This window comes from Drosophila gunungcola, assembly GCF_025200985.1.
Source record: "Drosophila gunungcola strain Sukarami chromosome X unlocalized genomic scaffold, Dgunungcola_SK_2 000021F, whole genome shotgun sequence".
NCBI classification, from domain to species: Eukaryota; Metazoa; Arthropoda; class Insecta; order Diptera; family Drosophilidae; genus Drosophila; species Drosophila gunungcola.
Genome location: NW_026453184.1, coordinates 722267 through 739787, shown reverse-complemented (window position 1 = coordinate 739787; position 17521 = coordinate 722267). Strand labels below are relative to the sequence as shown.

At 42.2% G+C, this 17521-nt stretch overlaps 2 protein-coding genes across 13 annotated transcripts; one reads left to right on the top strand and one right to left on the bottom strand.

The window, feature by feature from the left end:
- The first annotated feature begins 97 nt into the window (after positions 1-97).
- Positions 98-3508, top strand: LOC128260311 (T-complex protein 1 subunit beta). Its single transcript, XM_052993210.1, has 4 exons — positions 98-225; positions 1127-1816; positions 2057-2684; positions 2749-3508. Exons 1-4 carry the CDS (start codon positions 223-225, stop codon positions 3033-3035), a joined length of 1608 nt encoding a protein of 535 aa, XP_052849170.1. The 5' UTR covers positions 98-222; the 3' UTR covers positions 3036-3508.
- A 145-nt stretch (positions 3509-3653) lies between these two features.
- On the bottom strand, positions 3654-17338 carry LOC128260300 (probable phosphorylase b kinase regulatory subunit alpha). 12 transcript variants are annotated; one of them, XM_052993174.1, is made up of 13 exons: positions 16954-17338; positions 15197-15810; positions 13901-14568; positions 13020-13343; positions 12180-12324; positions 9506-9835; positions 9189-9446; positions 8264-8428; positions 7231-7296; positions 5766-6376; positions 5152-5419; positions 4495-5092; positions 3654-4340 (listed from the first exon to the last, which is right to left on the bottom strand). In XM_052993174.1, the coding sequence occupies exons 2-13, from the start codon at positions 15771-15773 to the stop codon at positions 4235-4237; spliced, it is 4116 nt and encodes a 1371-aa protein (XP_052849134.1). In that variant the 5' UTR covers positions 15774-15810; positions 16954-17338; the 3' UTR covers positions 3654-4234. The 12 variants fall into 12 exon arrangements, with proteins under 12 accessions (XP_052849134.1, XP_052849136.1, XP_052849142.1 ...); XM_052993176.1 differs by having other exon boundaries at positions 8264-8422; XM_052993182.1 differs by having other exon boundaries at positions 5766-6022; positions 8264-8422; positions 16954-17337.
- Between the last annotated feature and the right edge of the window lie 183 nt (positions 17339-17521).

Below are 17521 nucleotides of genomic sequence, written 5' to 3'. Positions count from 1 at the left end.
GTTATCGATAATTCCAAATTTATCGTTACTGTGGTTGGAGATATTTTTGCTTTTGGTATTTTTTGAAAGCTAGAAAAATGCTTAGTATATTGCTTAAGCAGGACTTATTATCTTTGTTGAGAGCCGGTCACACTGCATTCCACCATTTTCTTTGTCGCTTTGTTGCGCCCGTGTGCTATTCGAAAATTCTGTGATCAAAAACCGACTAATTACGCATAGAAAATGGTAAATTTAAAACGAACAATTAAGCTTTTCGTATGGTTTACGGTGCGGACGACCGGTGTGGAGTGAATTCGAGGAGTTTTCATTGATAATTCCGGGCAAATCGGCGTTTTCATTTGCCGGGTGTGTGAGGCACAAGCCATTTTGACAGGCGGCTTTGCACGTGAGCTGTGTGGATTCCAAATTCGATTTGGGTTTCCAGAAGGTTCTCCTCCCGATCCCTTGATCCTTGTGCTGCCTGCTCATTTCTCTCGGAGATCAGACCGATGAACCAACCGAGAACCTTCCAGATGCAATCCACGCCGTTTTCGCGGCCGATGAATCACTCGGCGCCGCTCTCTCGCCCTCCATTTTTGGGGGTTAGGTCGAGCCGATATGGCTGCACGGAGAGAAAAACATAACAACATACAGATTCTATATCTTTTTGACCCAAAAAGCCATCTGGCTTGCAGCCCTTACAATTTTGGCTCGTTTCACAGCTAATCTTTGTCAGAGTTCGGAGCATATTGGTCCGCCATCTGAACATGAAAAAACAAGCTTGATCCATGGTATTCTTATAGTAATATTTTGAAATCTGATATTGACATCTCCCATACAGAGTTGGTTTTAACTAAAAAATATATACAAAGTTAAAAAGAAAATCATTTTTATTTAAGAAATGCTAATGTGATTTTAAAATGCTAACTGATGTCATCTTCTTTCCGATCATGTGTTCAATGGATTACCTTTACCGAACATGTTTTCGAATGTAATTCAAAACTAACTATACTTTTGCAAATTGTAGTTTAAAGTTAAAATTTTTTTTATAAACATTTTTTCTGGAGGCTAAAAACTGTAGACTTCTACTGTTTTTATAATGTTGATTATTAAATAAAAACTCACAAAATACTTGCTATTCTTGCAGGAGATGTCCTTGAATCCCGTGCGCGTGCTCAAGAATGAGGCGCAGGAGGAGAAGGCCGAGATGGCCCGCCTGTCCTCGTTCATTGGCGCCATCGCTATCGGGGATCTGGTGAAGAGCACCCTGGGCCCCAAGGGCATGGACAAGATCCTGGTGGCCACCGGCCGCAATGCCGGCCAGGTGGAGGTGACCAACGATGGTGCAACGATTCTGCGTGCCGTCGGTGTCGACAATCCGGCCGCCAAGATCCTGGTCGACATGTCGCGTGTCCAGGACGAGGAGGTGGGCGACGGCACCACCTCGGTCACCGTGTTGGCCTCGGAGCTGCTGCGCGAGGCCGAGAAACTGGTCGAACAGAAGCTGCACCCACAGATCATCGTCTCCGGCTGGCGCCAGGCCACCCAGGTGGCCCTGGAGGCGCTCACCGCCGCCTCCCAGGACAACTCGTCCAGCAACGAGAAGTTCCGCAACGATCTGCTCAACATTGCCCGCACCACGCTCTCCTCGAAGATCCTGCACCAGCACAAGGACTTCTTCGCCAACTTGGCCGTGGACGCTGTGATGCGTCTGAAGGGCTCCGGCGAACTGAAGTCCATTCAGATCATCAAGAAGTCGGGCGGCACTCTGGAGGACTCCTTCCTGGACGAGGGCTTCCTGCTGGACAAGAAGCCCGGCGTGCACCAGCCACAGCGTGTAAGTGGTTTTAGCCATCGGTTACACAATATAAGATTCCTTCTTATGCCTCTGCTTCTGCTGTCTATTAACGCGTCAAAATGACTGTGAACTGTGTGGATTTGACTTCATATCACAGCCATTTTGACGAGTTTGGTGGGCAGGCACATCATCGATGTCCGATCCAAGTGAACGATTAATACCTAATCCCAGATCATCAGCATCTAATCCAAGTCCCTCGCTTTTTCCCCCTTTCCGCAGATCGAGAATGCCAAAATCCTGATTGCCAACACGCCCATGGACACCGACAAGATCAAGGTGTTCGGCAGCAGCATCAAGGTCGATTCGCTGGCCAAGATCGCCGACTTGGAGATGGCCGAGAAAGAGAAGATGAAGGAAAAGGTGGACAAGATCCTGAAGCATCAGTGCAACGTGTTCATCAACCGCCAGTTGATCTACAACTATCCGGAGCAGCTGTTCGCCGATGCCCAGGTGATGTCCATCGAGCATGCCGACTTTGATGGTATCGAGCGTTTGGCTTACTGCACCGGCGGAGAGATTGTCTCCACCTTCGAGAATCCCTCGCTGGTGAAGCTGGGCGAGTGCGATGTCATCGAGCAGGTGATGATCGGCGAGGACACACTGCTGCGCTTCAGCGGCGTCAAGCTGGGCGAGGCCTGCACCATCGTGATCCGCGGCGCCACCCAACAGATCCTGGACGAGGCCGATCGCTCCCTGCACGACGCCCTGTGCGTGCTGGCGGCCACCGTGAAGGAGTCGCGCATCATCTTCGGTGGCGGCTGCTCGGAGGCGCTGATGGCCAACGCTGTGCTGAAGAAGGCTGCCGAGACTCCCGGCAAGGAGGCCATCGCCATCGAGGCCTTTGCCCGTGAGTTTATACTGCTTTAGGACTGTAAAATTTGAATCTCTATTTATAATAATCTGCATTGTAGGTGCCCTGCTGTCGCTGCCCACGGCCATTGCCGACAATGCCGGCTACGATTCCGCCCAGTTGATCTCGGAGCTGCGTGCCGCCCACGCCCAGGGCAAACAGACTCTGGGTCTGGACATGGAGCTGGGCAAGGTGGCCGACGTTCGCGAGCTGGGCATCACCGAGTCCTTTGCCGTGAAGCGCCAGGTCCTGATGTCCGCCTCCGAGGCTGCAGAGATGATCCTGCGCGTGGACAACATCATCCAGTGCGCTCCACGCCGACGCGTTCCCGACAGGGGCTACTGCTAGACGCTTAAGAAGTATTCTCGTTCTAGGATCCTATTTTTTTAATTATGAACTCTCGTTTAACATCATCGCTCTAATCTAATACGTTTTGTTTACACTAATAACACCACACACCACACACATTAGCATTTATATTGCATCCCCCAAAAAGAAGAAGAAAAACAAAAAACAAAATCGCACACTTTCTCTCGCTAAATTTGTCCCTTTCGTGTAATTCTTTCACTTAATTGTTAAACAAATTGATATGTTGCAAGCCGAGCTTTTGATTCGATAAGTGGATATGGGTGCGATCAAACAAAAACATTTCAAAAATGTCTAAAACACCATCAAAACCAAAACCAACAAATAAACAAACTTGTAAATGAATACAATTTTTGTAAACATTTTATGTGTGCAAATTGAAGACCATTAAACAGCAAGAAAAAAAAAACTGAAATAAATGATAATATATTTATGCTTAACAAAACTAAACGAAATGTGTTTTTTTTCATTTAATTTATTGGGTTATTATAACAGCTGTAATGATAACAATAATTAATTAAACATTATGACTCAAACTTTAGGCATTTGATAGAAGGCTAAACATATAATTTGAAAAATAATAAACAAAAACACTCGACGAACATTGCAAACACATTTTTATTGTAAATCTTGCTGCGCGTTCAACTTTACAATTCAAACGTATAATATAAAATAGGGGCATTTAAAATACAAAAGTTAAAACAATCAAGTGTCGTCGCTGTGAAACAGCCGCAAGTACAAAAAAACTAATTTGTAACGAGCAGCGCGAGTTGGCCTACTAAAAGGATTAGGGTTTAGGATCGGTTTTTGGGCTGGACTCTTGGAGTATCTTTCCAAAAGGGTCTACATTTACGTGGGCTAATACCATACTGAATTGGCCCGATTTCGGTTGGCTGCTTTGTATTTTATATTTTTACCTTTCGTCAAAACAAAATAAAGATGCATATTGTTTTTTGGGGGTGAGAGGTTGAGGTTGGTCAAAAGAATATATACAGGCGTCCTCTAACTAAACTTATCGTTGGGCTTGGGTCAGAGGTCAAAGGGAAAGAGACAAAATATTGTAAAAGGCGGGTTCGAAAGAGAGAGAGAGAGAGAGAGAGACGCTAAAGTGCGAGTGAGCGAGAAGGAGAACGGACGTGTCCAGAGTTGCAGAGATTGGCATTATTAAGTGAGCACCCGCTTCAGGAGATGGCGCACTCCATCTCGCCGTGCTTGGGCACACAGTCCAGCACCAGGGCCACCGCCCGGGACATGTAGGTCATGGTTCCATAACTGCCGCTGGGAGCACTGCAACAGAAAGGTCAACAATTAGTAAGGGAATTTTGTAATTTAGGCTTATGTATGGCTATACATCTAAGAGGATGGTAAAGATATGCCCCAAATCCTATCCACTTGCTTCCCTTTTAAATCTCTGCTAACATACTAGTGTAGTGATCCTCACCTGTCGTAAAGATGCTGGCATATGTAGGCGGCGCCGCCGCAGAGAAGCATTCCGGAGGCGGCCTGCTGCTGCTCCTTGCCGTCCTTGATCTTGGCGCAGCACAGGGTGGCGTCGCCCTGCACCTTGCGCTGATCCTCGAGGAACAGCTGGTTGGCCTTGTGGACGAGGTGCTCCACGTAAATGATGCCGCCCAGCGTGGGCACCATATTGTGCTCGGTGACGAGGGTGAGCACCATGAGGGCCTCGACCACTAGCTGGCGGTACTCGGGCTGTGGTATCTGATTGAGGGCCGTCTCCACCTCCAGGGCGAACTTCAGCTCGCCCGGGGTCATCTCCTGGGTGAGACTCTGCTGCAGGACACGTCCCTCGATGGCCAGACCCTGGCACTTCTCCAAAACGGTCCACACGCGCGAATAGAAGTCGCGGGGCACCCGATTCAGGGCTCCGTCCAGTCGACGGCGGCGCAGCCACTGCCCCTGCCTGTCGTCAATGGTGGCTACCAGTGCGTCCTCGCCCTCCGGATCGCCCAGACCGATCTGGCTCTTCTTGCTGACGCGGCTGCTCTTGCAGCTCACAATGGACAGATTGCCACGGGCCACTGGAACATTAATATTAACATGAATATTTATATATATTTATTTCAAGAGGACCACTTACCGCTGCTGACGGCAAACTCCTTGCCGCTGAGTATGTGGTACAGGAGATTCTTCATCTCGAAGGGCGAGAGGTTAAGTAAATGCTCCGACGCTGCCTCGCCGTCGCAGTTGAGAGTGCGCGACAGTTCCTTGGCCATCACCTGGATGATCAGGCCCACGCGCAGGCGCAGCATCTCGTGGAACAGCTGCGGTTCGGTGCGAATGAACATGGCCAGGTAGACCATCAGCTCCTGCGTCAGCATCGCCGTGCTCTCATCGTCGCCGTAGGCCTGGTTTAGAGCAGGACAAAGGGTTTATGTTAATAGCTTGGTTGTTATATGGTTCTTGGATGTTATATGTTTATTTGGTCCATATCTATCGGCACACTAAAATTTAATCAAATTGAAACAATACTTTAGAAGTTATTAGGAAAGTTTCAATTATGACGTCATAATTGAAAAACTCAGTTCATATATTTAAGAGAGCGAAAGGGATCAAAATAATTATCTCTTAGCTTAGTTGCAAGGCAGCTGGCGCCCGATTTGTATCTGTGGACACATTTATTTTTAAATTGGTTTTGCTTAGTTACGGGTATCCAAAAGTGGGGGACACTTGTTTTGTATATGAAATACTTACATCATGGATAAGCTGTCGCAGCTCGACTTCCGGCAGCGGTGCCGTGATGGTGTGCTCGTTGTTGGGCGGCATTCCCACGGTGACCTGCTTCTGCCGGACGAGCAGATCGGTGACCGCCTTGGCCAGATCCTCCACCCGCTTGCCCAACATGCCAGCCGTGTGGCGGACGAGTCCCCAGAGCTTCTGCTGGCAGGCCTTCTCGTACAGTCCCTTCAGCAGATCCCGCACGGTCACCACGCGTCCCTCCTCCAGCATTCCTTCGGATTGGGAAGAATCGTGGTTATTCTCATGTGGGCTCATGTTGTTGTGATTGCTGATGTTGCTGCTGCTGCTGCTAACGTTGCTCGCGTTGCTCGTATTGCCGATGCAATGGATATTGCTGTTGGCTGTGGCGGTGGCGGTGGCAACGGCAATGGCGGAACTCGAATTGACTGCATTATCCGGATCACTGCTATTGGGGGCTGGAATTGTAACAGCTTCGATGATCACCGTTGGCAGGGCCATCGTTGGGCTCTTTTTGGAACCAGAACCACCTGAACCACCAGCACCTGCTGCAGCACCACCACCAGCCAGTTCCAGCACCACCTCATCCACAAACGCTTGTTCGAGCTCTTTGGTTTTAGGTTTTCATTATGGGTTAGTTGGGTAAGGATTGTATTTTTGGTTGGCAGCATCGAATTTCGTTGCATTTTTGGGTTAATGTAAATGAAGAGAGCGCAGGGAGCATGCGGAATGTGTGTGTGTGTGTGTGTGTTTCATGTGGGGTTAGATGCGTGGTCGGGCGGAGAAAGTAAAATAAAGTGTTAAAGAATTAAATTACGCTTGAATAACATGGCCAAAAAATATATATATATATATATGTGTGCGGTTAATAATGCTTATTAAAACATAACTTAAAGCAAAGCGGTTTTATTTGATGATATACATTTATTTTATGGTAAATAAAGCCCAACTTCTCATAATTTAAATTAATTTAATGTGTTGGAATTTTATTAATAGTTAAATCAATTTAAGTTATAAATTGTTAAAGCAAAAGTTAAATTTTGTTATTAATATAAGTAAGATTGTTATTTTTATGGAATTATTTAAAATATGTTTTGAAACCTCAGATAATCCATTGGCCCCACATTAGAAATAGTATTGCATTAAAATCATATTTTAAATAAAAAAGCAGAGCCCAAAGCAAAGCGGTGATGCAAATCAGATGGTATGTCACAAATCACACAAAAAAGATACACCAAAGAGGGAAATATTATATAGAGGATGGAAACCATAAAATGTGCGAATATATATATATATAGATATACAGCAATCGAATTCTTGGCCAATCGGTGGGAGAGAGTATACATGTATGTGGAGAAAGGAGTAGGGTATGGGATGCCGGGGATTTCCAATGGATGTGTATATACGTCTACAAGGCCCGCACAACAACAACAATCAACACAAGACGGATCGACGGACTTACCGGCGGCTGCATTATTCGCACTGGCGGTCGCATTGTCATCCGATTTATTCTTGAATCCCAGACCAGCTGTTATACGCCGTGGACGAGTACGGTACGGTACGGTACGATTACGGTACGTAGGACGAAGTACAAGGTACGGGACAAAACGACAGGAGTACGAGGTAAGAACAACGGAATGAGATCAGGATATGCACAAATAGTTCAACATGCTCAGTTGATTCTGTTCATCGAACGCCCACTATAATAGTTAAAGGATGACAAACTTAACTGATAGTACAGGGGGGCCAAACCGACCTCCTCTCCCAACAAAAAAAAATTTCAGTAAAATCAATCCAATACCTTTTCAAATAATATTTTAAAAGAAATAAAGAATTTCAGGTATCGATTAAAGCTATCTTAAAGTTCAACGACTTAACTGTTGTAGCAAGATCCATTCTTCCATCAATGTATAAAACATTTAAACCCCAAGCTAAGAGTTAACCGGATGTATAACAGTGTGAGCGTTTTAAATTTCAATATTAATTAATAGAAACAAAATTTTAAGAGTCGGTAACTATCACTCTTACTTAAAAGTTGTAACAAGACATATTTTCCCTTTAATGTGTAAAAAAATTAATAGCCTAAAGCGTTAAAACCCCCAAGAGTTAAGAGTTAACCGGATGTATAACAGTGTGAGCGTTTTAAAGTTCAATATTAATTAATAGAAAAAGAATTTTAAGTGTCGGTTACTATCACTCTTACTAAAAAGTTGTAACAAGACATATTTACCCTTTAATGTGTAAAAAATTAATAGCCTAAAGCGTTAAAACCCCCAAGAGTTAAGAGTTAACCGGATGTATAACAGTGTGAGCGTGTAACGGCGTGTGTTCCTCGCAAGTGCATGTGTTTTAGAGCAGGTGTGTGTATATTAATGTTTAATTTTTGCCGGGATGGTCTCTTCTTAACCCGTATGTAAAAAAACCTCCTTTTTAAAAGCATTAAGCCTAGTTAAACGTGGTATATATGATTTTTTGTATAGCTTATCTCGACTTACCTGTGTTAAAGTCCAGGCCCTGCGTGTCCACCAGGTACTGCAGGATGTCGCCCTGCTCCTCGAGATTCTCCGTTTCGCGCAGCATCGCAATCAGCTCCTCCACCTCTGTTTCCGCGAAATTGGTTTCGGCGCGATGGCGTTGTATGAGAATTTTGGGCACTGTTACTATCAACGTCGCATTTCGGAACGAAGATGGGCCAATCGAAATTATACGCAAGAAATGAATGAAAACAGAAGGCAAGAACCAGAACGAAAAATTAACAAAAGTATTGAAATCAAGAGGAAATAACTTATCAAAGGCAGGTTGTCAACCAGAAGAATCATAAGTTGGAACATTATTTCAATAATTCAATATAAAACGACAAGCTGAAGGTGAGTTTTTTTTTCTAAATAAACTAATTGAATAATAAAGTAATCAGTTTTAACTCACCTTCAACAAATCAAAAGAGTTTGTACTTATAAAATTAAGACTAACTTTAAAACAAGAATGGAAGCATTATTCGGCAAGCCGAAGTTTATATACTCTTGCAGCTATTACAAAACTATAGTATTTAATAAAACAAATATATTTCGATTTTTTTTTGAGTTTTTCAACCGTTTCTATGGCAGTCCGATTTTAATGAAATTAAACCGAAGTGCTTAATTAGTGTACCATCACTGTATCATTTATATTTCCTATTGCTAGCTATATTATATAGTCGTTCCTACTTGTATACTACCTGCAATAGAAAAAAAGACTTTTAAGAAAGTTTCATCCAGATACAAGTCAAACTGAAAGACTAGTTTGTGTGAAATCGGACAGACGAACGGACAGACAAACGGACATGGCTAGATAGTCTCTCCTAGTAATGCTGATCAATAATATATATATACATCGGAACTTTCTCGTGAACTTATAATGCAAGTGGCAAACATGGAAACTAACTCTCTTGCTGGCGGACAAACTCGCTGCGTCTGTCGATCGCCGACCGGCTGTGGTGCGGGTCCACCGGATAGATGTTCTCGCGGACGGACAGCTCGTTGCCCAGATGCTGCAGGGGCGAGCTGGCGGGTCCCTCCTCCGGAGTGGTGGCGAACACGCTGACGTGGCTCTGCTTGTTGGCCTGCAGCCAGGGCGGTGGCACAATCGAAGATAGGCGGCGTTCGGTGAGCGGCGAAGGTCCCTCCATGCCCAGATTGTCAGCTGGAATGTAACAATGTAATATGTTATAATCCATAATAAGATAATAGGTATAAACTCACAGTCCACATTAATGGAACGCGTCTTCTTGATCGCTCCCTTGCAGGACATGCGCCGCCTCAGGGTCCTCGGACGCAGCTGTCCGCCCCGCAGGCTCATCGTGCTGCGGTTGCTGAACGATCGCAGCAGGTGCTCGTCCAGATAGGTCTGCACATCCGGGTGCAGGCGGTCCGGGTAGCCATCCTCGGTGCTGCCCAGGAAGCTCAGGTCCGTGATGGCCGAGGTGTTGAGGAAGTCCTTCAGGCTGCCCAGCATTACGCGGGTGCCATTGATGTAGCCCGACTTCAGCTTCCTCATCGTCTGGATCATGGCCAGCGGTATCTTGTCCTGATCTGTGGATTCCGCATCGCATCCAAATGGATCTGGTTAGCTTTGCTTTGTCTTCCTACTTTCATTTCGGTTCATGGCTATGAGTATGTGGATCATGATCTGGTTGGGATGCTTGGTTGTGGGTTGGTTTGGGTTAGGAGCGCCGCTTAATAACTACGGGTTAGTCACACAAAATACAACGATAACCGGAAGTTAAGCACAGGATTCCAGCACCATCGGCAATTAGTGTGTGCTTTTTGGGTGCAAGTGCAAGCCAAATGCAGTGGGTAGATTGATTAGCCACAGAAACTATTTTCAATCACAGGTGCAGCGTAGATATTGATTATTTACGTATAGAAAGCTTTGCATTTTTTAAACTTTTAATGACCGATTTTTGGAATTTAAGAAGGGATACATTTTATAGGTTGTTTGGTCTAAGAATTCAAAGGTATATATGTATATATAGATCACAAGTTCAAATACCCAAAGAAAGTATATGGTATAAAGCTCACAAAAGAACCTTATTTAAGCGCAGGTTAAAAATGTGTAAAGAATACACCTATATCTTCAAAAGTAATCCAAAATAAGACACCTTACTTGGTAAACAAAAACTGAATTTAAATACTATTTAAAAAATGTTTAAAATCAAAGATTTTATTTTTTTAATATATTTCTTAAAAACCTCAATAATTTGTGATTCATTTGGTTCAAGATATAGGTGTATTTGGGTTGGTCACAGTAAGTGAGAATGATTTGGACTCGGGTTCAAAGCTAATTGATACACTGAGGAAAACGAGCAGAAAGAGCGGAAGCAATCAGGCCATTTACTAAGCAGACACAAGCAGGGGTCAGAGGTCACAGGTCACAGATCACAGATCGTTTGCATATCGTTATATCAACTGGTTGTTGGCTTTTGTGTGTGGAGTATATCGCATATATGCAGTGGTCCTTGGAATCAAGTGTGTTTTCGACTTTTTTGGGGTGCAGAATGGGGATCGGATTTGGATTTGGATTTGGAATTCAAGGCGGCATAATGCATAATCGAGCTGGGTGGGGTTTCGTTTTTTTTTTATTTATTTTTTTTTTTTGTTGATTTGGGGTAGTTACCTAGCATATAGTGGGTTGCCATTAGTGTGATTGTCGGCCTGCCCAACATGTGACGCCAATTGTTGGTCAAGAATGCTAAATTTGTGGTAAAATTGCTGGCAAGCAAATCGGGATCGCGTGTTGTATAATATTCTTCATAGTCGATATGCTGTGTAAGTGTTGTTGTTGTTGCAGTTGCAGTTGTAGTTGTAGTTGTTGTGTATATCATATATATATATTATTTTTATTTGGGATAAAATAAAGAAGAGAAAGGATTGGTTTTCGTTTTCGTTTTGATTTGATATTTCATTGGCCAATTTTAAACGGATTTTGGGGCTCGGGAATGGAAATTCTAGGCAAAAGGGTATAAAAGTTCATAAAAGTCCAGAGCAGAGCGTTGATAAATAAAACTAAATAAACTATAGCTACATTAAAATAAAAAATAATATATAAGCGGTTATAATATCGGCAGCATTTGCTTGAATTTAAAAAAATCACACAAAAATAGATTCAAATAAATGTCGGTACATATTTTTTATAGAACTGAAACTATTTATTCAGTGAAAAAAGAAGTAAAAATATTTTTTAAGAAATTCTAAATATAATTTTAATTTTGAAATTAAATTTTTTTTTATTTTGTTAGATGCAATTAAAAAATATTTGTTTTTTCCTGCTAATATTTGAACCGCAATTGTATGTACAAAATATATAAGGTAAAGTGTGTATGCCAGTTTTCTATATAGCAAATGAAATTTATGAACTAGTGTGTGGGTGTTACCATAACCAAACTAAAGTTAACTAAAAGCAATAACCAACTAAAAAGCTGAAGGGGAGTAGCTAAAATTGAGAACCAGCCTCCCAATGTCTGGAATAAACGTCAAAGGTCAAGATAAATTAATTACCCTTGGCTATTTTTGGAAAACAAAGCGTTCAGTTCAATTAACCACAAAATTCCAAACCTTGGGCAACCGATTCGATTCTATGGAGTTAACGAGTCAATTCTGTGTGCATATTTTTGTGTGTTCGAGTGTGCGTGTCAATTAATTGATAAACAATACCAATACCAAAAGCGAACCCTTGCAATTAATCAAATCAACAGAACAATTCACAAAAAATACGTATAGGTATAGGTTGAAAAAACAGTCGGGTTTGGGGAGGGAGCAATAAAAAAACCCGCGCACAATAAACAGTAGATTGAAAATAAAAAATAAAAACAAGACATGGAGTGAATATATATATATAACGTGTTCTTTTCGGCATTCTCTCTCCGATCTGACCGACCTAGGTGAATCCGCTTCAGCACCAGGGTGACCAGCGGACGACCCAGCAAATCCCAAGCGGACTTGAGGAAATTTATCTCGCCCTTGAGGATGTCGATCATGAGTTCGTTATCGGAGGCGATATAGAAGCGCGACAGGTCGGCGAACTGATGATAACGTGATAAACGGTAGAAATCATAAGTCAATCATAGAATACAGGAATGCAAACCGATCTACTAATTACCAATACTATTTGATAATAATTTTGAAAACTCAATTATGTTTTATATTTCATTTGATATTTATTACAATACAAAGTAATCAATATCAATAAATTAGCAAGTCGTTTTAAGTTATGTTATTGTTAATATCTATCAATTTATCGCTAAAACTGAATACTGTACTGTTTAATTTGAAGTACTACAATATAAAATATTTAATATTCAATGGATAAATAAGTCGTTTTTAGTAAAATTATTGTTCATACTTATTAATCAATCGTTAATAAAAACTTGCTAATTTCTCAAGAAATTTGTACTTTTTTAATTGAATTTCTCGTACCAAAACATAATATCAAAAAATGCTTAAATAAATAGTTTTTAGTTTTATTAATGTTAATATTTAATGTCAAAGTTTTTGAGTAATTTAAAGAACCAAGACGATGCCTAAAATTTGGAATATAATAGAAAGTTTTAAATACCGGTTTGCATCCCTGACCAAAAATACAATAGAAAGTGTATAAGAAACAGAGCTTTTGGGACAAAGGCAAGTGGGTATATTATTTATTGGGGATTCTGGGGAGGGCTGGCCGGAATTCTTGGGTTAATCCGAGAAAGCTTAACCGGACTCCATGGTCACTCACCTGCGGGGTGAAGGCGAATATGCGATCCTTCAGCGAGTACAGCTTGCTGGTGCTGAGGATGCCCACGTCGCGAGACTTGCGGCCGCTCAGTCCCAGCTTCCGGTTGCGTCCGAGATAGGTGTACAGGTGGCTGAGGACGCGGGCCGGCTGCACCTCGATGGGCGCCACCTCGGCGATCGTCTGCACGTGCAGATCGTGCTCGGCCAGCTTGTCGCGGATCTCGTTGTCCTCGGCGATGATGACCACCTGGACGACCACGTCCGGCTTCTTTTGCGCCCCCAGCCGACGATTCAGAGGATCCAGCTCGCCCACAGCCAGGAAACCCTGGAAAATGGCAATAAAATAATATTAATTACTTGTATTTGTAGCATTTTATAAATTCAAATAGGTAAATCTGTAATCCAAAGGTTATTACAATATATTATATTATGAGCTTATATATATCTGTAATTCAGATGTACATATTATAAATATGCATTTAATTTATTTTTTATCTAGTTCTGTCTAAATGTTTTCGATACACAATGCGTACCCATTAAATTGGTCTATCAATTTTAAAATTATATTAGTATATTTATATGAAACTTTTTTTTTTTCGCTTTACTTAGTCAATCTGTAATTCAAATGTACTAAAATTATGCACTTTATTTTAAACTAAATATATAATTTCCGTAATTTTACATTTAATATAATGAACATGTACATGAATCCTCACTAAATCCTAAATTTGCACATATTATGAGTGAAACTAGACATGTGCCCACAGTTGTGTAAACAAATGGACAAAACTAGATCGATATAAATACTTTACAGGGTCGCCAACGAGCATCTATGTTTAGATAAGAACCGAAAACGAACCGTAACGAACACACAATGCTCACCTCCTGCAGCAGTCTGCCGAGGATGAAGAGGGACTGTCCCCACAGGAAGGGACACCGACCGACCACCTCGCGGAGCTGCGATCCCGGCTTCTGGTACTCGAAGCCCACCAGATCCTGCGGCACCGCATAGCTCTCCGGGACGAGGAGGATGCCGTCCTCCGAGCGCACCATGATCTTCTCCAGCCGGCTGGCGTACTCCTCCACCGAACGCTTGTCGTTCTGGAAGGCGTGGAATAGGATGAGGTAGCAGTAGAAGAGCGGCCACTCGCACTCGATGTTCTCGAACATGCGCAGCTCCCAGCGCTCGTAGTAGAGCCTGGAGGGATCCTCCTTGGGCGTGCGATAACCGTCGCGCAGGAATCTCTTGCAGCCGTACTTGCCCTGCAGTCGGGACAGAATCGCATCCTTCGTGTTGTGGATCAACTGGGCATCGTCCACGGCAAAGGCGGGGAAGCCGATCACGCACAGCAGCCCGGAATCCAGCTCCTTGCTGTTCGACTCGCGGGGCAGCATCGACTGGAGCACCGCCTGGCACTTGTGGGCCTCGTCGGCCAGCACATGGATCACACTGGCCGGTCCGCCGCGGGCACCGAACAGATCCAGCTCGTTCATGGCCTCCAGCGCCGCCTTGGCCATGCCAATGGAGCTGGCATTCAGCTCCGGCTCACCTGGAATACACAAATTACGAAATAAAATATAGTTCACTGATAACGAAAATGGACTGGTAAAAATAAATATCTGGAAAACAAATCAAAAAAGTGATTTTATAAATTTTAACTGTATAACATAATAATATTAAATAAAAAGCATATTAAATTGCATGATTTAATAATATAATATATTATTCATATCTGTTTTATATGCATTGTATTTAAATTTCATATGGTGTGAGCCAAAAAAATTTGTAGAAATCAAAAATCCATTACGAAAATAATTAATTGATATTTAAAAATAAAAGTGCTTACATATTTTTCCAATTAAATGCTTTAGCAGTTACTATTTGAAAGATAAGATAAGTGCACCAATATCTTAAAGTTATGCTTGAAAAATTGTAAAAAATAGATTTCCTATCCAGATTTAGTTAATTTGAACTATTTAACTTTCTTATGAACATTATTTAATTGAATAATTTATTGGTTATAATGTTTTGTTTATAAAAAAAAAATTTTTTGCTAAAAGCCAAACATTTTATTATAATCTATATCGTTGGCAAACAAAAAAAATGAATGATAAGATACAAAAAACGATTGTTTGAACGAACAGATCGTTTTGTGAGCAGCCAGTCGATTTACCTACCATGATTGGTCTTATCGCCGCGCTCCCAAATGCCGTAGTCAGGGATAGAGTAGGCCGACTCAATGTAGAAGACCAGATTCTGGATGAACGAGACCTCGTCCAGGGAGAAGACGATCTGCAGGCCGGAGGCCGTCATCTGGGCCAGGATCAGCAGGTACAGGGATACGGCATCGATCTGCAGATGGCCCCACTCATTGTCCCCCACCACGGGCAGGCCGTTCTTGCTCGAGTATTTGGCGTGGAGGGAATCGTAGGGAGATTGGGTCATCTTGAACTTCTCCACCTTGTCCTTCTGGTTCATCATGGCCATCAGCAGGCCGCGCATCAGTTTCACACAGCTCTGCTCCAGCTCGTAGCACTTGGCCCGATCCTCGTCCTGGTCGGCAATCTTCTTGTACGCCATGGACAGGCCCCACACGGCCAGGATGCAGTACACATTGTCCCTGATCCAGGCGTGCGAGTTCACATTGGAGGCGGGAAAGAGGCCGGTGACTGGCTCCTGGTGGGCCAGTATAAGCCGGTGCACGATGCGCTGGTAGTAGTCCAAGCGGACGCCCGAATTGCTGCGGGAACGCATCGCCGGTTCGATTGTGGATCCTCTTCTGGACGGTTTTCTAAAAGGTAAAGGATTTGTTAGGATTTTTTTGAGTTTCATGTATCTTAAAGGGAATAAACATACTTTAGTAAAACATTTCAGCGAAGTGATAATCGGAAATTATAGTACCATACTGTTTAAGCTAATACGTTTTATAACAGCCCAAATTATGATTGCTTTATATCAAAGAGTCTCTTGTTAATTGAATGGGGAATAATCATATTTTATTGAAAATTTCACTTAATATAAAGCGGAATAATATTCCTACCCAGCCTGATAAATGCTTTATATAAATAATTCTCTTATTTTTGGGTATAATCGATTTTGTATAATTTTGGTAAAGGATTAAGGAGGTTTATTTAATTTTGAACAGCATAGTATATACGACTTAATCCTTTAGCTGTCATACAAATGATGTTTGTATGTAATATATTTATATGATTTTTTATATAAAAACATTTATGCTCTATAATTTCCTAACGAATATTAAAAACGTCTTATTAGTTCAATTTTTATACAAACTTTTTCGAAATAAAATATGTTTTCCTATATACTATATATTTTTAAAAGTTGTTAAATGACAATTACACGTTTGTGCTTAGAGATTCAATAAGATTGTTTAAGATCAATAAGACAATATCTAAAAGCTATCATACATATGATCCTTGAATCACTTGGTTTTTTATGTTTACAAAACTTTATTTTGGTACTAGGAACTCATACAATTTTTAATAATATTATTATATTTTTATACAAAATATAAAAACTTGTATATCCTATAATTGCTTAAAGAATAATAATATCATAACATATTTAAAATTTTTGTACAAACTTTTGGAAAAGACATTTAAATATCTGTTCCTAGAGTTCTTTATTTTTAAGTTGTCAACTGTTAATTACACTCTGTACTACGGATTCAATGAGATTTCTCAATATGCCATATTGTTATACATTTGATCATGATTCACTTGCTCTTTTGCACACATTCGTTTACAACATCGGTTAGAACGGTTTATTTTGGTTCTAGGAAGGTCAGTTTGAGTGTTGCCCAAATCTGACACCTATATTCCAGGGGGGGATAAGGTTTGCGCGGCGCGGTTTGCGACGTTAGGCGATGTTATGATTGTTGTTTACTCTCCACAAGCGGGCACGCTCAACTTACATAATGTCGGTGCGGATCGGTTCGGAACGGAACGGATCAGCTCGGATCGTTTGTTGTGGTTCAGCACAATGGGGGAGTGTGCAGGAGAGGAGAGGAGACGAGGAAGCGGAATCCAAATCCCACAGAATCCCCTCGGAACACCTCGCACGCTAGAACCCGTTGAGTCCGTGTCCGTGGAATTTGCCGCGAGGACAGCGCATTCTCTCCGGGATTTGGCGGATGGAGTGGCGCACTGCTCCCGTGCGAATTTCGGTGCTTGGTTGGTCACTTGTTTCGCGGATAAATCGAGTTATATTATAATTAAACTAATGCAAAAGTCAACTCAATGTCACCCAGTGTGACCAACGGATGTGCGGACAAAGATGCTGCCGTTAAAATACTAACGGCAGAGAGCAGAAACCGTAAAAAAATACCACGCAAATCATATGTTTTTTTATTTACTTGAATACCTAGACCATTTATATTCTTGTAGCCACTTTATTCATTTGATTTTTGTTGAGAATATTTAGTTTTACAATATACAGAGCTAACTCAAAACATAAGCACTATAGCTATTGAGAACCTCGTA

What these genes read in the sequence shown, in the direction of transcription:
- LOC128260311 (XM_052993210.1), top strand. An exon ending in GCGTGCACCAGCCACAGCGT is followed by an intron (nt 1,817 to 2,056) that starts GTAAGTGGTTTT and finishes CCCTTTCCGCAG; the next exon opens with ATCGAGAATGCCAAAATCCT. An exon ending in CGCCATCGAGGCCTTTGCCC is followed by an intron (nt 2,685 to 2,748) that starts GTGAGTTTATAC and finishes TCTGCATTGTAG; the next exon opens with GTGCCCTGCTGTCGCTGCCC.
- LOC128260300 (XM_052993173.1), bottom strand. Translation starts at nt 15,773, where the DNA reads ATGCGTTCCCGCAGCAATTCGGGCGTCCGCTTGGACTACTACCAGCGC. An exon ending in TGCGACAGCTTATCCATGAT is followed by an intron (nt 5,420 to 5,765) that starts GTAAGTATTTCA and finishes GCTCTAAACCAG; the next exon opens with GCCTACGGCGACGATGAGAG. An exon ending in GGAGTTTGCCGTCAGCAGCG is followed by an intron (nt 5,093 to 5,151) that starts GTAAGTGGTCCT and finishes TTAATGTTCCAG; the next exon opens with TGGCCCGTGGCAATCTGTCC.